The sequence below is a fragment of the Leptopilina heterotoma genome, unplaced genomic scaffold (genome assembly GCF_015476425.1).
Source record: "Leptopilina heterotoma isolate Lh14 unplaced genomic scaffold, ASM1547642v1 Lhet_166, whole genome shotgun sequence".
In the NCBI taxonomy this organism is placed as follows: Eukaryota; Metazoa; Arthropoda; class Insecta; order Hymenoptera; family Figitidae; genus Leptopilina; species Leptopilina heterotoma.
This window is the reverse complement of record NW_025110882.1, coordinates 1,081,267-1,097,634: the sequence shown is the minus strand read 5'-3', so window position 1 is coordinate 1,097,634 and position 16,368 is coordinate 1,081,267. Positions and strand designations below refer to the sequence as shown.

The window sequence follows — 16,368 nt, the reverse complement described above, 5'->3', positions numbered from 1 at the left end:
GTAAGAAAATAAATCGGCATTACAGTATAACATTAAAAATTATTTATTCCCGAATATACAGTTTTTATTTGATTTGTTACTAAAATCAAAGTTAAATTATAATCGTGTATTATTATGTAAAACTAACATTATTTACAATCTTTGAGTTTTTTTAACAAAATTCTCGCTCCAGGACTTTGTAAGGACGTCAATTTCTTTTTCATTGACTGCAATAGGGTCATTAAACTTGATACAACAGTTGATGATGAATTTTCTAAACAAAAAACTACCAAAAAGCATCCTCGATTTATCTGAATTAATTTTTCTAAAACGTCATTATTTAAAAGTTTTAACATAACGTCACCAAGGGACGTTCCATTTTTGCTAAGAAATATTTCACTTTTTTGAAAAAGTTTCTTGAGAATCAGATGAAGACCGCTGTGTTCAATCGCGCTGTATTCCTTTTCGTCTTCGGTGATTTTCGAATCGTTGCTCAACAAAAAGTCAGCGATCGCTTGAAATGTTGATTCTAAATTTCTGTCGTGATTCGAAGTGATAATTGCTAATGTGACCATTTGAATTGGTGAACTCGAAAGCCATGTTTTTGTGTCCGAAATAATGGATTCGAGAAATTTGTCAATGACACCATCCAAAATTTCCTTCTCCTTCAATTCAATTGGTTTCTTGCTGGCTGAATTTTCATTCTCCTTTTTCAATAATTCGATCATTGCTGGATGAAAATAGTGTGAATCTCTATGCGCGACAAGATATAAAATTACCTTTCTTCCATATTCGTTGAGAATAATTTCATTAGCATTGTTGAGAATTTCCGTGAGAATGATTTTCTTCAAGAGAACCGTATCGTCGACACTGTCGACAAGTGAGAAAATTAATAAATGTCCATGTTCGGCGACACAAATATCCTTCACGTGCTCCTTGAGGGCTTTCATGACAATTTTCTTATCCTTGTTCGAACCGTGACGAATAGTCAGCATTCCAACTTGTGTTCCATCCTTTGTTTTTATTAAATCGACTATCAAACTTCTCAGCATTGGTATCATTTCATCGCGATCTTGATCGGTGCAACTTGATAAAAATTCATTTAAAACAGTGTGAACAATTGGCGATGATGCCAATTTTTTGTTTAGAATTCGATTCAAATTTGTCTTGACTGCTGATAGAGTTGCTTTCTTCATGTCGGTGGCGATTTTGTAAACATCGTCGAGAGTCTTGACGTTCTCATCCTTTGCGTGCTTGTACATGTCACCGTAGAATTCTTGTTTGAATCGAATTTTATCCGCGTCTGTGGCATATTCACTGATGGCGAATTCAAAAACTGGTGCCGACACTGTATGACTTGATAATTTAATAACATAACCATTGCAGGCGGAGAAAATTTCCTTTCTTAATTTATCGGTGCCGTATTGGAAGAATGCTTTGATGCAATTTTTCGCGTATTTTGATTGGAACATTTCAATTAATAGAGATTCGAGTTCTGTTTTAATTGATTGACGAATCTCGGCTGAGGAATATTTAATTAACCATTGAATTACACGTGACATATCGTGCGTTAAGATGAATTTTGTATAATTTCCTTTTAACAATTCGTGTAATTCTGTTGACAGTTTTGTACGATTTTCACTCGGTGCTTCGAGTACACGTAATTTTTCACCGATTTTCTTGGCTTGCACAGATATATCATATAAGCTGGTTAATTTTTTAATTTTTCTTTGAGCCTTGAGGGCCTTTTTCTTCTTTTTGAAATCTAGCCAATCAACTTTTTCACCTGATTCATTGTTTTGTGGTTTAAATGATTTTTGATTTTCGAATTTCTTTTTTGATTTGTTTGAATTTTCGAAATTTTTTATCGATGAAGGTGATTGCGATTTTTGTGGTTTTTTCAATATCGATGGTTTCTCTGGTGTTTTGGCAATTGCAATTTTCTCCTTCTTTGATGCTATTTTTTCTAGTTTTTTCACAATTGTCTGCTTCTCGAATTTGCCCTTCTTTTTCTGCTTTTTGTCCTGCTTTGAAAGTTTCTCGGGCTTCTCATCTTTTCTCGGTATTTCCCTGACACGTACTTGAGAAGCGAAATTCACTGTTTTTTTCGATTTCTTCGAACCTGGCTCTGAAGTTGCTAATTCTGCTTCATCTTTTCTCTTCATTTTTGAATATTTCTGTAAAATATTTCAATTATCTTAAATTAGATTTAAATTATTCCTTTCTGTCAATAATGATTTTTACTTAGGTGTTAAATTCCTGTCACGTGTTTTTTACTCACGGTATTTTTGTAATGTAATATGTAAAACTTTACAATTTAGAAACAAATAAAATAATAATCGACAAAATAAATACAATATGAAACTAAACATAAACAAAAGAAAATGAATAATAATCAAATACAAGTTAAAAATGTAAATGAAAACAAAAAAGATAATCTAATTAGATAGATAGATAGATAGATCATTCTAAACAATGAATTTCTAACTTGTAGTCATATGCTCCCCAGTCTAAATAGATTTAAAACAAAAATTATTTAATATTTCTAAAATTATTGGCTAAATTAATTGCATAATTACGAATAAAGAAAATAATGTTTGCATTCATATTGTTCCTGACATTGATAAAACAAATAAAAGTAAACTCAAATAAACATTTGTAATATTTTTAAAGAATATAGTATGTAAAGTATTTTTAAAAGTTTTAGATTATACAATAATAAACATATTAATTTACCTTTTTATCCCTTTTGTAAATAAATAATTTAAAACACGTGGATCCAAACAATTGTGACTTTGAACGTTAGGAAACCTAACCTATAACTAATCCCAGTGCGCATGTGCAAACGTGTAGGATAAAAGTCAAATATATTACTAATTATAATTTTGCGGCAAATAAAATTAGAAATTTAACTCTAAATACAAACAGGTAGACAAAATATTTTAAGGAACGTGGAATATAATAATGCATTAATTACTTGATAAAAAATGTTTAAATATCTTTTTTCACGCTTATCAATTGTACTCCAATAGGATGTTTACAACGTTAGTCAACACAACAATTTACGAAAGTTACGTATCTCTACGGAAGATATGATATCATTTTACGTATGATGTGATGAACACTTATATTGGATTATTGTTTACAATTGTTATTATTAACTTAAAAGAGACCAATAACACTTGTCAACAGTTCTACACAACCATCCATTTCAATTAATTCAATAGTGGAAATAGCTGTCGCATTAAAGTGTACTGTATATAATATATTATTTTAACGAATCAGAACCACTAAAGAGACCCATAACCTTAAAATATAGCTGCGACATCATCAGCTGTTACCAACAAAACTGACATTTACATTATTGTCAATAGTTTCTTTCCAAGCATCACACTTCCGAAATATTTGATTTTATACAAAAGTTAGTGTTATAATTCTTCTTTAAATTCATAAAAGTTATCTTGATGCATTTTTTTGTGAAATGTAAAATATAAGAACTAAAAGACGGGCGTTGTGTATACAAGCAAAGTGTAATAAAAATTAATTCTCGATGTTTTCGCCGAGGTGGGAAGCAAACGAAGTAAAACAAGTAGAATTTTAGTGTTCATTAAATAATAAAGAAAAAAAAAGAAAAACAATGGAACACGTGTTAATAAAAGATATTCGCCCGGGTCAAAAGAATATCAATGTCGTTTTTATTGTTCTCGAAGTTGGACATCCTACAATTACCAAAGATAACCGCGAAGTTCGAACATTTAAAGTTGCTGACAATACAGCTTGTATGAACGTTTCAATTTGGGACGAGCCAGGAACTTTATTGGTACCTGGTGATATTGTGAGACTAACCAAGGGATACGCATCAGTTTGGAGACAGTGTTTAACTTTGTATTCGGGAAAGAATGGTGATATTCAAAAAATTGGAGAATTTTGTATGGTTATCAATGAACAGCTAAATATGAGTGAACCAAATCCTCAACTTGCTCAGCAAATAGTTAATCAAAGTGGTTCCGGTCCTCCAGGAAGTAACGCCAACAGTAGTATAACGAATAACGGAAATGCAAATAATGTCTCGGGAAACAGTGGAAGAGCACCTTTGGTATGTATTTTTAAGAAATAAAGTCTTAAAAGTAAATTATTGTTATTATCTTAAATGTAAATTATTAATTTTTACTTTAGGCAATCCAGAGCAATGCAACAACTCCGGCAAGTGGAACGTCCAGTAGTTCGACATCAAGTAAAAGTGAATCAGGAACAAAATCATCAACAACAAAAAGTAGTACTCGCGGTCGAGGAAACTACAGAAACGGCAGTCGAACTGATAGAAGATAACACACGAGTGAGACGTTAACTAATTTGTAAAAAAAAGTAATTAAAAATGTTACCGATTACAAAAAATATCATCATACCGAAAATGATGTTTATATCATTTACCATTTAACATTTTCACTTTTTTTACAAATTTCTAGAGACAAAAAGTTTTTACGGAAAAGCAATTTTTGAAATATCTTTAAAAGATTCTTTTTTTTGTATTTATTCAACCACTTCCACTACGTAATTTGTAACATACAAGTTTGATTGTAAAATTATACCGAAATTATTGTTAATAGGAATTTTAGTATTAAATCAGTGTTCAGAACGACTGAAATTTTGTACACTTTAGTTTACACATTTTATTTTCCAGTTTTTCAATATAAGATAAAAAAAGATTTTCAAGTGGAAGGTGTGAAATTTTTGTAGTTGATTTTATAATTTATTTTTCAACTATTTTAAAATTGTAGAAAAGAGAAAATTATGTCACACGAAATAATTAATTCTGTAATTAATTACAATTTAAATGAATAAAAATGAAAATCTGGTATATTTATTTTTTTGTGATACCTAATTTCATAGTATTTGACATTAAATTCATTAAATTAAATGAGTTAAAAAAAGTAAATGAAGTAAATTAAATGCCAGAATTGATTATTTTCGACGCTAGCGCTAATGTTGATGGACATTTCGAGAAACAAACATTGCTTCAAAAAGCGAGTTATCATTTCTTTCCCCCACCGCAAATACAACATTATTTATGCCTAATTTTTGTTTGTTCTAAATTTTTTCAGCTTCAAAAAGTCTGTCACGTACTTATTTGACATTTGCTTTTCATTTATTTATATACATAGACAGAAAATTAGGTCAAGTTTTGACGTTTTAAAGTACAGGTTAGGTTCGCTCGCCCCAAAAACGTCAGTACTCGGACCAAAATTGATTTATGGTTTTTAAACATACACATACACACAACAATGGTGGTGCCGGTGATATTTGTAGGTTAAAAAATTTGTGTGATTTCAATAATATTTATAGGCAATCAGTGAAAATCGTGAAAATTTAAGGGGTAAAGAAAATGGACAATAGAATTGCAATATTTGATCCGAACGAAGATGAGGTTAACGATGAAATTTTCAACGACATTGAACCAATTCCATGGGTTAACGACGATACAAATTATGATTTGGACGATATCAACATGTTTTTCCATAGGGTGGATTCCGATCAAATTATTTATCAGGAGAAAAAGAAGAAATGCAAATTTATTGGAAAATACGTGATGGGCGATTTACTCGGTGAAGGTAGTTATGGTAAAGTTAAAGAGATGCTCGACTCCGAGACCCTTTGCAGGAGGGCTGTTAAAATTTTAAAGAAACGAAAACTCCGGAGGATACCCAACGGGGAAAGCAACGTACAATCGTGAGAAATACTTTTAAATTGTTTACTTTAACATTGTTTTCTTCTTGTAAACTTATCTGTCAAAAATTTTGTCTTTTTGATTATTTCCCGTTAAAAAAGTATAAAGGTCATCTCAATGACAAATTATGAGTTTAGAATAAAAATCCTGAAATTTATTTGTTTTTTGCACAGAGAAATTCGATTGTTAAGAAAATTGAAACACAAAAATGTGATTGATCTCGTGGACGTGTTGTATAACGATGAGAAGGAGAAAATGTATCTAGTAATGGAATTCTGTGTAGGAGGTCTTCAGGTAATGTTCTAATTTAAATTGAATAATAAATCTCTTGGAAATAAATACAAAAATCTTATTTTCTTCTAGGATATGCTGGAAAGTTCGCCTTGTAAAAAGTTTCCCCTCTGGCAAGCGCATGGTTACTTTTCCCAACTGCTTGATGGATTGGAATATCTTCATGGCACGGGAATTGTTCACAAGGACATAAAACCGGGAAATCTACTTCTAACACTTGAGAGAACTCTTAAAATCAGCGATTTCGGAGTTGCCGAGGTAATATTTAATTTTAAAAGAAAAAAACTCTGGTGGAATTTAATTTAATATTATTAATTGTTTAAAAAAAATATTTTCAGGCGTTAGACATGTTTGCCAAAGACGACACATGCACAACAGGACAAGGCTCACCGGCTTTTCAACCTCCGGAAATAGCAAATGGCTGTGACACGTTTGCAGGTTTTAAAGTAGATATATGGAGTAGTGGTGTAACTTTGTAAGTAAATTAATATTATTTCTCTTCTAAATGTTTGTTCGAAAAATTTATTAAATCTATTTACAGATATAATTTTACGACTGGCGTGTATCCTTTCGAGGGGGATAATATTTATAAATTATATGAGAATATAGGAAAGGGTGTTTATACAATTCCTGATGAGATTGATGATTGTTTAAAATCACTCTTGGCGGGAATGCTGGAGAAAGATGTAGACAAAAGATTTTCCCTGCAGGAAATACGAAGACATCCTTGGATAATAAGTAGACCACAAAAAACATTAGAAGAAGTGCCAATACCACCTCTTCGAGGTGACGAATGGCACACAATGACTGCACTGCCGTACCTGATGGAACATCACTATGGAACTGATAACAATTCTACATATTTTACCGAACACCAGCTCAATGGTAAGTAATTTTCTTAACAAACCAATTTCCAAATTTATATCCGCTTATTTCTTTTTTAAATTATTTTCGGTCTAATTTTATTTTCTAAACAAAGGAAATCAATATTTAAAATACCAAAAATTGTTTTAAAGATTAAATTATTAATATTCAAGAAGTTAATAGTCATACGGTCACTGTATCCAGATGTCTCGTTAATATTGGTGAGTTTGACACTTGTCATTTTGAATTTTCCTGGAACGTGATTGATATACTAATGAAAATTATTTCAAGAAATTTTTTTGGGGGAGAAAAAAGTTGCCTCTAATCCGAAAAAAACTAACAATTTTTTCTCGAAAGGAAATCATAAATCGATTATGTTTTTCAGATAGAAAAAGAAAATCTGAACGTTCTTTATCAAACACTCTGCTTGTGTTTTTATCAAAAACTTGCATCATATTGTAAAAAAAAGAGAAATGGATCATCATCTCTTTTTGGGTACTTTTCTTTTGTGCTGTGTGAAATTGCCTTGCTTTTTGCTAATTGAATTTTTTCTTCTCTTTAATTTCCCAATTCTCGAATATGCAAAGAAAATCTTAATTTTAACAAAACTTACACTATTTTTTCAGAAAATGAATATTACGAAAACTAATATGTCAACAAAACCCTTTTTGCCGTTTTGGATGAAATTTCTAATAACGAGTAGTGAAAAATTAAAAATTTCGACTAGTTTTTAAACATTTGAAATTCAAGTAAAGAATTAAAATTGAATAAACGAAAAAAAAAATTTTAAATGAAATAAAATATTTTGAATTTTTAGAGGAACGAAGACTTCAGGAATTGGAGGATGTGAGTGGCGATATTAGAAGTACTTCAAACAGTCACAGTGGCAAGGCAAATAATCATCAAAATAAGCGACGATGGCGCAAAACGATATCGTGTATAAACGTAAGAAAATTCCCATCATGTAAGACATCGTGATTTAACTTCTATTTTAGTTTATTTGTCACTTACGCGTTAATTTCATTTGACTATGCTAGTCAATTTTTTCCTTTACTGGCACTTGGCAGTACTATGAATTGTCAAATGACATTTCGAGATAAATAGAAAGAGAGAGAGAGAGAGAGAGAGAGAGAGAGAGAGAGAGAAAAAAAAAATATAAACATTTGTGATATTAATATAAAGTAGTTAAATATGACACTGTCTTTCATGTGCCATGATAAAGAAAAAAAAATATTATTGATTATAATGACGCCTCTTGTTACACTAATTTATAGAGAATTCGTTTTTTATATAATATACGCTTGAATAATTCTTCGAGAGAAGATCAATAATTCATTTTTCCAGTCGATTTGACGCAAAAAAAATTCATTTGCTTCTTTTATCGACTTTTTTTTATAATATTGTTCCTCACTTTTCTTTCTTTGTTTATTTTCATCTGTATAACAGATTGTTTATTTTATGAAAATTTTAACAACGAAGAAACATCTGGGATAATAATGTTAAACTCTCGAAATAATTAAATTCGGAAAAAAATGCATTAATATGAAAACAAAATAAGATATATACCGAAAATTTTTAAGAATTAAAATAGATTTGACAATGTACAGCACTTTATTCATTTAGCAGTATTAAGAAGAAAGGAAGTGTTTCTGTAAACAACTGCCTTTTAGAAATTGCGAGCCCTTCTGCAAATTCTATTATTTTAATTTCACAAAAAATATCATTTTTCGAATATTTTTATTATTTTCAAAAAATCAATTTGATTTTTCTTTTATTAAAGTTGACTAATTTTATGTAACTTGCAATTTTTTATTAAGTTCAATTTTAATTCATTTTATAAAATTTATAAAATTTACAAAATAATTTCTATTAAACTTCTTGTTTAAATTTTTGAATGAAATTATAAAAAAATCGTCTGCTGAAAAAATAGAGTTTTTGCGAAAATTGTCTCCAATTCTCGACTAACTCTTTTTGATCTACTTATTTTCATCATCATCTTTAAAAATTGAAAAAAAAAACTGCCGTTTTTGTTCTACTTATAGAAAATTCATTACTTCAAATCTTTTTTATAGTCATTTTACATTATTGTTAACACATGACTGTGCCATGTAACTTAAAAAGAACATTAATAAAATTATTGTTCTTCTTCACTAATAGAAGTAGAAGAAAAGAAAATAGAAAAAATTATCTCAATGTTTAAAAAGAATCATTAGAAAAAAAAAGTTGATCATTATTTGTAAAGCTGTGTGTTATTTAATATAAAACAAGAAAAAAAAATTGTAATTTGAATTAATTATTGAAATAATCAACTATAGGTAAACGTTGAAATGTGTTTATTAATTCAGAGAGATTTACAAGAAAAAAAATTGTTTTTCCCTGTGTGTTCAAATTTTTTCTATTACAAATATGCACAAATTATGTATTTAAAAATGTATAACGTATTTTTTCTAATTATTGAATTTATCGCTTTCAAAAAAAATCCATGTAGCTAAAAAATACCATTGTATCTTGCGGGATGAAATATTATCAGTATTATGAAAATAACTGAACTCTACACAGTTAAATTTTATGAAAAGATAAATTTTTAATTTGTAATTGAGCGGAAATTTTTTTGTCAAAATTTGTTAATGCTTTTGTTCTCTTCGTCTCAAAGAAATTAAAAGAAACAATAGAAAAAATTGTATAAATTGTGAATATTGATATGTAAAATAAGAACAATATTTTTACTTTATTGAATATGTGAAACACTGGAGAGCATTAAAATATATCAAATTCTTTTTTTAAAAAATAAATTGCATTCAAATTATTTTTAAACATTTCTCCTTTAGCGGACCTTATGTAAATTAAAAGCGACTTTTTATTCATATGTTTATTTTAATTCGTAATTTTTAATTTAAAAAATTGTGTTTAATTAAAGAATTTAGGAGAATTTGAAAAATAATTATACCATGCCTAGAGTTTTGAGGATAAATTTAATTGTTTAAGAGATGTGATAAAGAAGAAAGTAGAGAAAAAGAATAGCTCATGCAATTTATGTGTTATACATTTATTTGTAACACTGAGACGTTAACATTTAAATACATTCGGAAACATACATTTTTAATAATATTGATTTTCCTTTTTCATTTTTGAATTAATTTTTTTTTTTTTTTTCATGCTGTTTTTTGTTTGTATTTGCGAATCGCATTTTTTTTCGAGGAGAAAAGAAAGAAGAACGTGTGTTAAAGCAATCGTACAAACAACAAAAAATATTCATGCTAACTATATGATAGATTTTTCATCCACTTATCTTGCGACAGTTCTTGCCTCAGTCTGCAAAATAGGCATAATAAAAAAAATGTACTATTCTGATTTTTAATTCAAAAATAGTAAATTTTTTTGCAAGAGTAGTCAATGCAGGTATTGCGAAGACAATATATCGTCGATTACAATTTGTGGAATTTTAATTTTATAAAGCATATTTACAAAAGTATTTATAACAATTGGAATGAATTTATAATACCACAATGTACAATTAATTTTTTTTCACAATAAAAATAAAATAATAGAATTTCACATTTTGGAATAAATTAAATTCTATTTAAAAGAAAAAATAATCTTCACTTAAAATGCAATTCGAAATTAAATAATAATTTACATTATTAAGTAACTAAGTGGTTACAGATTAATTAACACTGGAAGAGGAAGAGTCTTCAGATTCAAATGAATCTAACACTAGTATTAATTAATTTACAATTATTATATTAAAATTTACTACCACAAATAAAATACTTATCACTTAAAATGATGCATTTGAGCCGGAAGACCCTATTTAATAAATTATTCAGTTTCGTTAAACTTTAGGAGCTAATCTTTTCCTTTTTAATTTTTGAATACTAAACATTTCTACCAAATATTATTAAATTGCGAAGAATGGCCTGCCATTTTTCTTCGATGAAAAAAATTTTTTTTTCCTTTTTTTCTGCAAATTAAGATATTTCACCTGCTTTTTTCCGTCAAAATTATTATACGAATTTTTTATCATATGAATATGAATACTTTTTCAATTGTAAAAACAGTATTTGAAAATTATTTTACAAATCTTTTAAAGTTTTTAATTTTCTCGTCAGAAAATTGCAGATGATTTATCTTAAAATAAAATACATATATTATTATTTTTTTTTAAAGAGAACAAAGTCTATTGAAGTGCAATATGTCTATAACAATATTTGAGATTATTATTCACGAAGCTTATACATTTCTTTTTTTAAAAGCATTGAATGTACATGATATTATTTTTTTATAATAATTAACACTGTACATATGTATTTATAATCAGTACGAGCAGCAAAAGTCATAAAAATCTAGCATTCTGTCGATTAATAAAAAAAAAAAATTCTTTCACTAAAATCTTTAAATTTAATAAAAAATAATAAAACAATAATTTACAATTCATAGTAAAGAAATGATGTATATACAGAAATTTTAATCTATAAAGTAACTTAAAACCTAAAAAATTGTTATTTTAAATAAATTAATGCATTTCGATTATGGAAATACTGTGGAATAATAAATAATAAATTAATAAAACATGACACTTCTCGAAAAATTTTAACTAGAATTTAAATTAATTTCTTTTTGGTAAAATATTAAAATATTGAAATTTAGATTATTTCAATTAGAGACTGTAATATTTTTTTAATACACTATGACAAGGTCAAAAAATATACTTAAAGAAAATCGACTTTTTTTTTAACCGGCCTCATGTCAGTGAGATTCCGTCATTTAAAGATGATTTAAAACTACAATCAGCTTAAATTTGTACATTTTGAATCCCTAGTAAATTAATTTGTCTAAAGAAACAAAATGTTCGTTGACGCTCACAAATTTCGTCAAATTCACTATCGGTATTTTTTCCTTGAAAATTGACTATTATTTTGTCATTTATTTTCCGTACCAATAATGATTTTGCGAATATATTATTATCTCAAAGAGCACTATACCTACGTGCTTGGCAAGTGCACTGCTAAAAACTTTTTAGTACCGTAGTTACCGAACAGTGGTCGTTTTTTTATTTATTTTTGGTACGAATAAAGTTGGTACGAAAATATTTTTTTTATTAAATTTTTCCAAAAAATAGAAAAGAAAAAAAGAATTTTCTCCTTAATAGAATTTAAAGAATTGTGAAGAATTAAAGAAAAGAAGAAATAATAAAAATAATTTTAAAAAATTCGTCTAATCACGTTTTTTTTTGGAAAAAACACTCCTCTACCTCACTTCATTCGTACTTTTCCTTTAAAATTCTGCACATCTGCAGAAAATTATCTCTATCCACCTTTTATAGAGGTCGATGTTCATTTACAGAAATACCTACACAAGTGGCACTTTTTTTTGTCCTTCTTTCAAAATTTTATAAAAAGAAACAATTTTAATTTTTTGAAATTAATATTAAACTTTTGCAGATATGATTTTTTCAAATTGTGTAATTCTAATTTCATACTTGTGATCATAAGAAGGCATTGTACTTTTCTTACTTATTATTAAGTATATAATGATTTTTTTATAGTAACTAGAATATTGACTATGAATTAATTGCAGCGAAAATAGGAAAGAAAATTTTTTTTTCACCCAGTGTGATGTTACTCCAAATGTCCCTCTTCTTCCAATTCGAGAAGGAATTTTGAAACTCGATAATTTGGTTCCACTTGTCTGGCCATGTCAATTATGCCCAATAATTTCTTGATACCGACAAAAACACTGAAACATGGGAATTTATTATTAAAATTCTAAAAATGCATATAATTTATTATAATTCAAGTGTAATTAATTTAAATATATTTTATAGATACATTAATATTTTAGTTTAGTCATAGCGATGAATGTATAAATTGTAATTTGTTTAAGATTTATTATTACCGTTTGCCGTGTAATTTCTTTTGAAGCGAATGCATTTCCTGCTTCGAGAATAAGTCGACTTCTTCGAGAACTGCAAGAAGATGGTCTGGAGTCGACAAATTTGGAACGTGAAGAATTTTCCTGAAAGCTGACAGCATTTCCATATCGTTCAAGACTTGTCTGAAAATAACAATTTTTCAATTCTTAATAATAGAGAACATCAAAATTCTAATAAGAATATCTAATTTATTTTCTAGGCAAGTTACTCAAATTTCTGGTGTAAAAATAAGTTAATTTATCGTAACTACGAAAAGAAATTACCTTCGACTAGTGGTGCAAAGAATCAGTAGTTTCCGACCTCGAGGAGGATTTGCCTTTAACAAAACTAATAAAGCTTGGAGAGTAATATTAGAGTATCGCGGACCAATTGCACCATAATCCAATAAACGTTCGATGTTGTCGACCAAAATACAACTGAGCTGTGAGCGATAAGCATCGTCGAATATCTACAAAATTTAATAACAACAATAGTAAAAAAAATTACATTCTTTATCTTCCAAAAAAATTAAATTAAAAATACCTTTCGTATTTGCAGGCATTTGGCAGTTTCGGTAAATCCAACCATTTCCTGGGGTTGACAAACTTTGATAAAGGGAAAATCGGAATTCTTTGCAATTTGAGCAGCGAGAGAAGTTTTTCCACTGTTTGGCGGTCCTTCCAAGAGAATAGAAACAAGACCTGAATCTTCCGAGTTCTTTGTCTCTTGAACAAATAAATTTCCATCTGCCAGAATATCGGAAACTGGTCTTCCCCAATTTATTATTCCCCTGAGTAAAAGTGATTCCAGCATTTCTGCATTTGTACCGAAAGCCTAAAAATTAAATTAAATTAAAGGTAAATTAATTTATTTTACTCTTAAATTAAATAATTCTTAAAAATAAAATCTTACAGGTTTAACATCAGTTTCCAGAGCGTGAAGAAAATCTGTCCTGTTGACGCAAAATTTCTCCATTGCCGATGGATCAACTTCAACTTTACTGGCTGCTTTAATCAACCTATTCATGGCAGTACTTTGAGCTGCTCTGACCAAACCTTCCAATTCTGCACCACTGAAATTCTTCGTCATTCCAGCAAGTTCATTGAGATCAACATCGCTGGAAATTTTTTTATAATCCCTCATTTTGCTGGTATGAATATTTAAAATCTGATGTCTACCATGTTCATCAGGTAAACTAATTTCCATTTGTACCTAAAACAACGAATTTTTGAAATCCCTTTTCGTAAACAATAAATCTTTTGTGAAAGAAATTTTTTTTTTCGAATTTCTTTTCAGAAAAATTAATTCACCTCCAGTCTTCCAGGTCGGAGTAGAGCCTCGTCAATCATGTCCCGTCGATTTGTCATTCCAATAACGAGAATATTATTTAATTGATCGACACCGTCAATTTTTGAAAGTAGCTGATTCACGACTGTATCGTGAACGCCGGTATTGCCAGCGACACTTCCTCTCGCTTTGCAAATAGCGTCAATTTCATCGAATATAATAATGTGTAGTCCACTATTTGGACCTAGCTGAAAATCAAATTTCGAATATAGAAATTTTGTACTTATTTTCTTTTTTTTATTTAATTTTATTTACCCTTTTCTCTTCCTCCTCAGCGTCGGCGAATAATCGACGAACATTCGCTTCACTCTCACCTACGTACTTGTCCAAAATTTGCGGACCATTGACAATCTTTGGCTCCCTTGCGTTCAGCATATTACCAATTTGTCGTGCCATTAGAGTTTTTCCGGTTCCCGGTGGTCCGTAAAGTAAAATTCCCTTCACGTGTTTACAACCAAGTTGCGTGACAACTTCAGGTGGAAATACACGCGAGGCAAATGCTCTTCGAAAGATTGCACTCACTTCCTTATCGAGACCGCCAATGCCCATTTTTTGGAAATCCCAATCGGGATTTATAATCGATTGCCTCACCATTGTGCCCTTTGCCTTGCCAGTTAAATTAAGACTAGAATTGTCGGCTTTCTCAAATTGTATCACAGTATCGCCTAAACATCGACCCATTCTTGTTTTCTTTGGTTTTGTCTCCTGTCCCGAGCTTATCGCCTGTAAATCAGCTGCCGCTAAACTCTTAACAACAAGACCCAACATTTTCTTATCTAAAAATTGGAAAGCCAATTGTTGTCCAACGGTGAATGCTTGTCCGGAAAATTGAAAGAGAAATTCCTTGGCCATTTGCTCGGTGTCATATGGCTCGAGGGTTGTTCTGAAATTATCGATTAACTTTTATGAAGAAAAATAATCTAATCCTTGAAGGGATGAAAGAAAGGGGATTTAAAAAAAAACAGTTACGAATCAATAATTCTTTTCCTAGGGAGAAAATTATTAAGGGGAGAATCTTACGTTTTTTTCTGAAGAAAATCGGCCTCAAGAACAATTGTACAAAGACATTCTGAGCTTGAAGTCGGATCAAAATAATGAGGTCGTACTTCGATTTCTTGATTTAAAGACAATGTGGCCCATTTTCGCTGTGGTAAACTGAAGCCAACATTTCCACGTGGCATTCCCTCGTATGACTTGACAGTGAAAACGAAATGTTGATTCGGTCCAGTTGTCACCTCAATATGTCTAAAAATAGTACAGAAGAAAATCATTATTTCAATTCTATGAAATAATTCACCGACTTGAATAAATTAACAAACTACCACGAGTTATCGATTTCTGCTTTGTCCTATATTGAGAACTTTCTCTACAGCATCAATTTCAAATTAAATTAATAACTGTAACGATAAAACTTAAGTACTAGTAAAAAATTATCGAAAAATCATCATAAACAATTCAATATGTATATAAAAAATATATAAGGAATTTTCAGAAATACAAAATTTTTCCTTAAAAATACAAAATTATTTTTAATATGACAGAAAAAACTTCAATTTTCAATAATACCTGAAATAAAGTGTCAACATAAAAAAGAAACAAAGGAATAATTTCATTTCTTTGATTGTTTGTCATAATATTAAAGATTCATGAACCTGTTGCTGTAAATTAAAAGCAGAAAATAAATACAAATAATGTACGAACTTGACATCGTCCGGAAAGTCGGAGCGATTAATGACAGCACAATTGGAGAGGGTGAGCTCGTCCGTTGGGCACTTGTTGGCCCTCATTCTCTGTAATTAAAAGTACAGATTTTAAGATAAATATTTCAGTGAAAAAGTAGATCGATCGATAGTTTATTAACGATTACAGTGTGAAAAAGATATAGGCTAAGTTTTCTCAACAGAAAAGTATTGATGTATGCCACTATCAGTGGTGGGGAGAGGGGGCAATAATGATTCGAACACATCAATAAAAAATTAGCAGAGAATAACGCAAGATCGTGCAATATTTATACAAAAATATGATAAGTGTGTGAAAGATTCCAACTATTTTATTTAATAACTTACATATCCTGACATGTTTACGACACAATTTTTAATAATACAGGCCCCTGTACGTTATGGAACCTGCAATGCAGGAGAACCTGTCAAACTGAGAAAAATGTGTCTTCTGCGCAACGCGTACTCCAGTTCCGGTTCTTGTCTCGAATCTCGAATTTTCGATGTATCGAAAAGGCTCCGCCCCTTGTTTT

At 29.5% G+C, this 16,368-nt stretch overlaps 4 protein-coding genes across 4 annotated transcripts; 2 read left to right on the top strand and 2 right to left on the bottom strand.

Moving 5' to 3' along the window:
• Positions 1 to 19: 19 nt before the first annotated feature.
• On the bottom strand, positions 20 to 2,872 carry LOC122499251 (protein penguin). Its single transcript, XM_043607475.1, has 2 exons — positions 2,716 to 2,872; positions 20 to 2,156 (listed from the first exon to the last, which is right to left on the bottom strand). The coding sequence occupies exon 2, from the start codon at positions 2,142 to 2,144 to the stop codon at positions 129 to 131; it is 2,016 nt and encodes a 671-aa protein (XP_043463410.1). The 5' UTR covers positions 2,145 to 2,156; positions 2,716 to 2,872; the 3' UTR covers positions 20 to 128.
• Positions 2,873 to 3,072: 200 nt separating this feature from the next.
• LOC122499253 (SOSS complex subunit B homolog) lies at positions 3,073 to 4,835 on the top strand. The gene is made up of 2 exons (XM_043607477.1): positions 3,073 to 4,075; positions 4,156 to 4,835. The coding sequence occupies exons 1-2, from the start codon at positions 3,617 to 3,619 to the stop codon at positions 4,306 to 4,308; spliced, it is 612 nt and encodes a 203-aa protein (XP_043463412.1). The 5' UTR covers positions 3,073 to 3,616; the 3' UTR covers positions 4,309 to 4,835.
• Positions 4,836 to 5,056: 221 nt separating this feature from the next.
• On the top strand, positions 5,057 to 9,647 carry LOC122499252 (serine/threonine-protein kinase STK11). The gene is made up of 6 exons (XM_043607476.1): positions 5,057 to 5,706; positions 5,878 to 5,998; positions 6,068 to 6,253; positions 6,334 to 6,470; positions 6,537 to 6,880; positions 7,677 to 9,647. The coding sequence occupies exons 1-6, from the start codon at positions 5,363 to 5,365 to the stop codon at positions 7,835 to 7,837; spliced, it is 1,293 nt and encodes a 430-aa protein (XP_043463411.1). The 5' UTR covers positions 5,057 to 5,362; the 3' UTR covers positions 7,838 to 9,647.
• A 242-nt stretch (positions 9,648 to 9,889) lies between these two features.
• On the bottom strand, positions 9,890 to 16,317 carry LOC122499247 (vesicle-fusing ATPase 1-like). Its single transcript, XM_043607465.1, has 10 exons — positions 16,184 to 16,317; positions 15,819 to 15,907; positions 15,138 to 15,362; positions 14,373 to 15,000; positions 14,081 to 14,305; positions 13,683 to 13,982; positions 13,314 to 13,604; positions 13,055 to 13,239; positions 12,755 to 12,913; positions 9,890 to 12,595 (listed from the first exon to the last, which is right to left on the bottom strand). Exons 1-10 carry the CDS (start codon positions 16,193 to 16,195, stop codon positions 12,478 to 12,480), a joined length of 2,232 nt encoding a protein of 743 aa, XP_043463400.1. The 5' UTR covers positions 16,196 to 16,317; the 3' UTR covers positions 9,890 to 12,477.
• Positions 16,318 to 16,368: the final 51 nt, after the last annotated feature.

What these genes read in the sequence shown, in the direction of transcription:
- LOC122499247 (XM_043607465.1), bottom strand. An exon ending in GACTTTCCGGACGATGTCAA is followed by an intron (nt 15,363 to 15,818) that starts GTTCGTACATTA and finishes TACTATTTTTAG; the next exon opens with ACATATTGAGGTGACAACTG. An exon ending in CTTTGCACCACTAGTCGAAG is followed by an intron (nt 12,914 to 13,054) that starts GTAATTTCTTTT and finishes TGTTATTTTCAG; the next exon opens with ACAAGTCTTGAACGATATGG.
- LOC122499253 (XM_043607477.1), top strand. Translation starts at nt 3,617, where the DNA reads ATGGAACACGTGTTAATAAAAGATATTCGCCCGGGTCAAAAGAATATC. An exon ending in ACAGTGGAAGAGCACCTTTG is followed by an intron (nt 4,076 to 4,155) that starts GTATGTATTTTT and finishes TTTTTACTTTAG; the next exon opens with GCAATCCAGAGCAATGCAAC.
- LOC122499252 (XM_043607476.1), top strand. Translation starts at nt 5,363, where the DNA reads ATGGACAATAGAATTGCAATATTTGATCCGAACGAAGATGAGGTTAAC. An exon ending in GGGGAAAGCAACGTACAATC is followed by an intron (nt 5,707 to 5,877) that starts GTGAGAAATACT and finishes TTTTTTGCACAG; the next exon opens with AGAAATTCGATTGTTAAGAA. An exon ending in GCGATTTCGGAGTTGCCGAG is followed by an intron (nt 6,254 to 6,333) that starts GTAATATTTAAT and finishes AAATATTTTCAG; the next exon opens with GCGTTAGACATGTTTGCCAA.
- LOC122499251 (XM_043607475.1), bottom strand. Translation starts at nt 2,144, where the DNA reads ATGAAGAGAAAAGATGAAGCAGAATTAGCAACTTCAGAGCCAGGTTCG.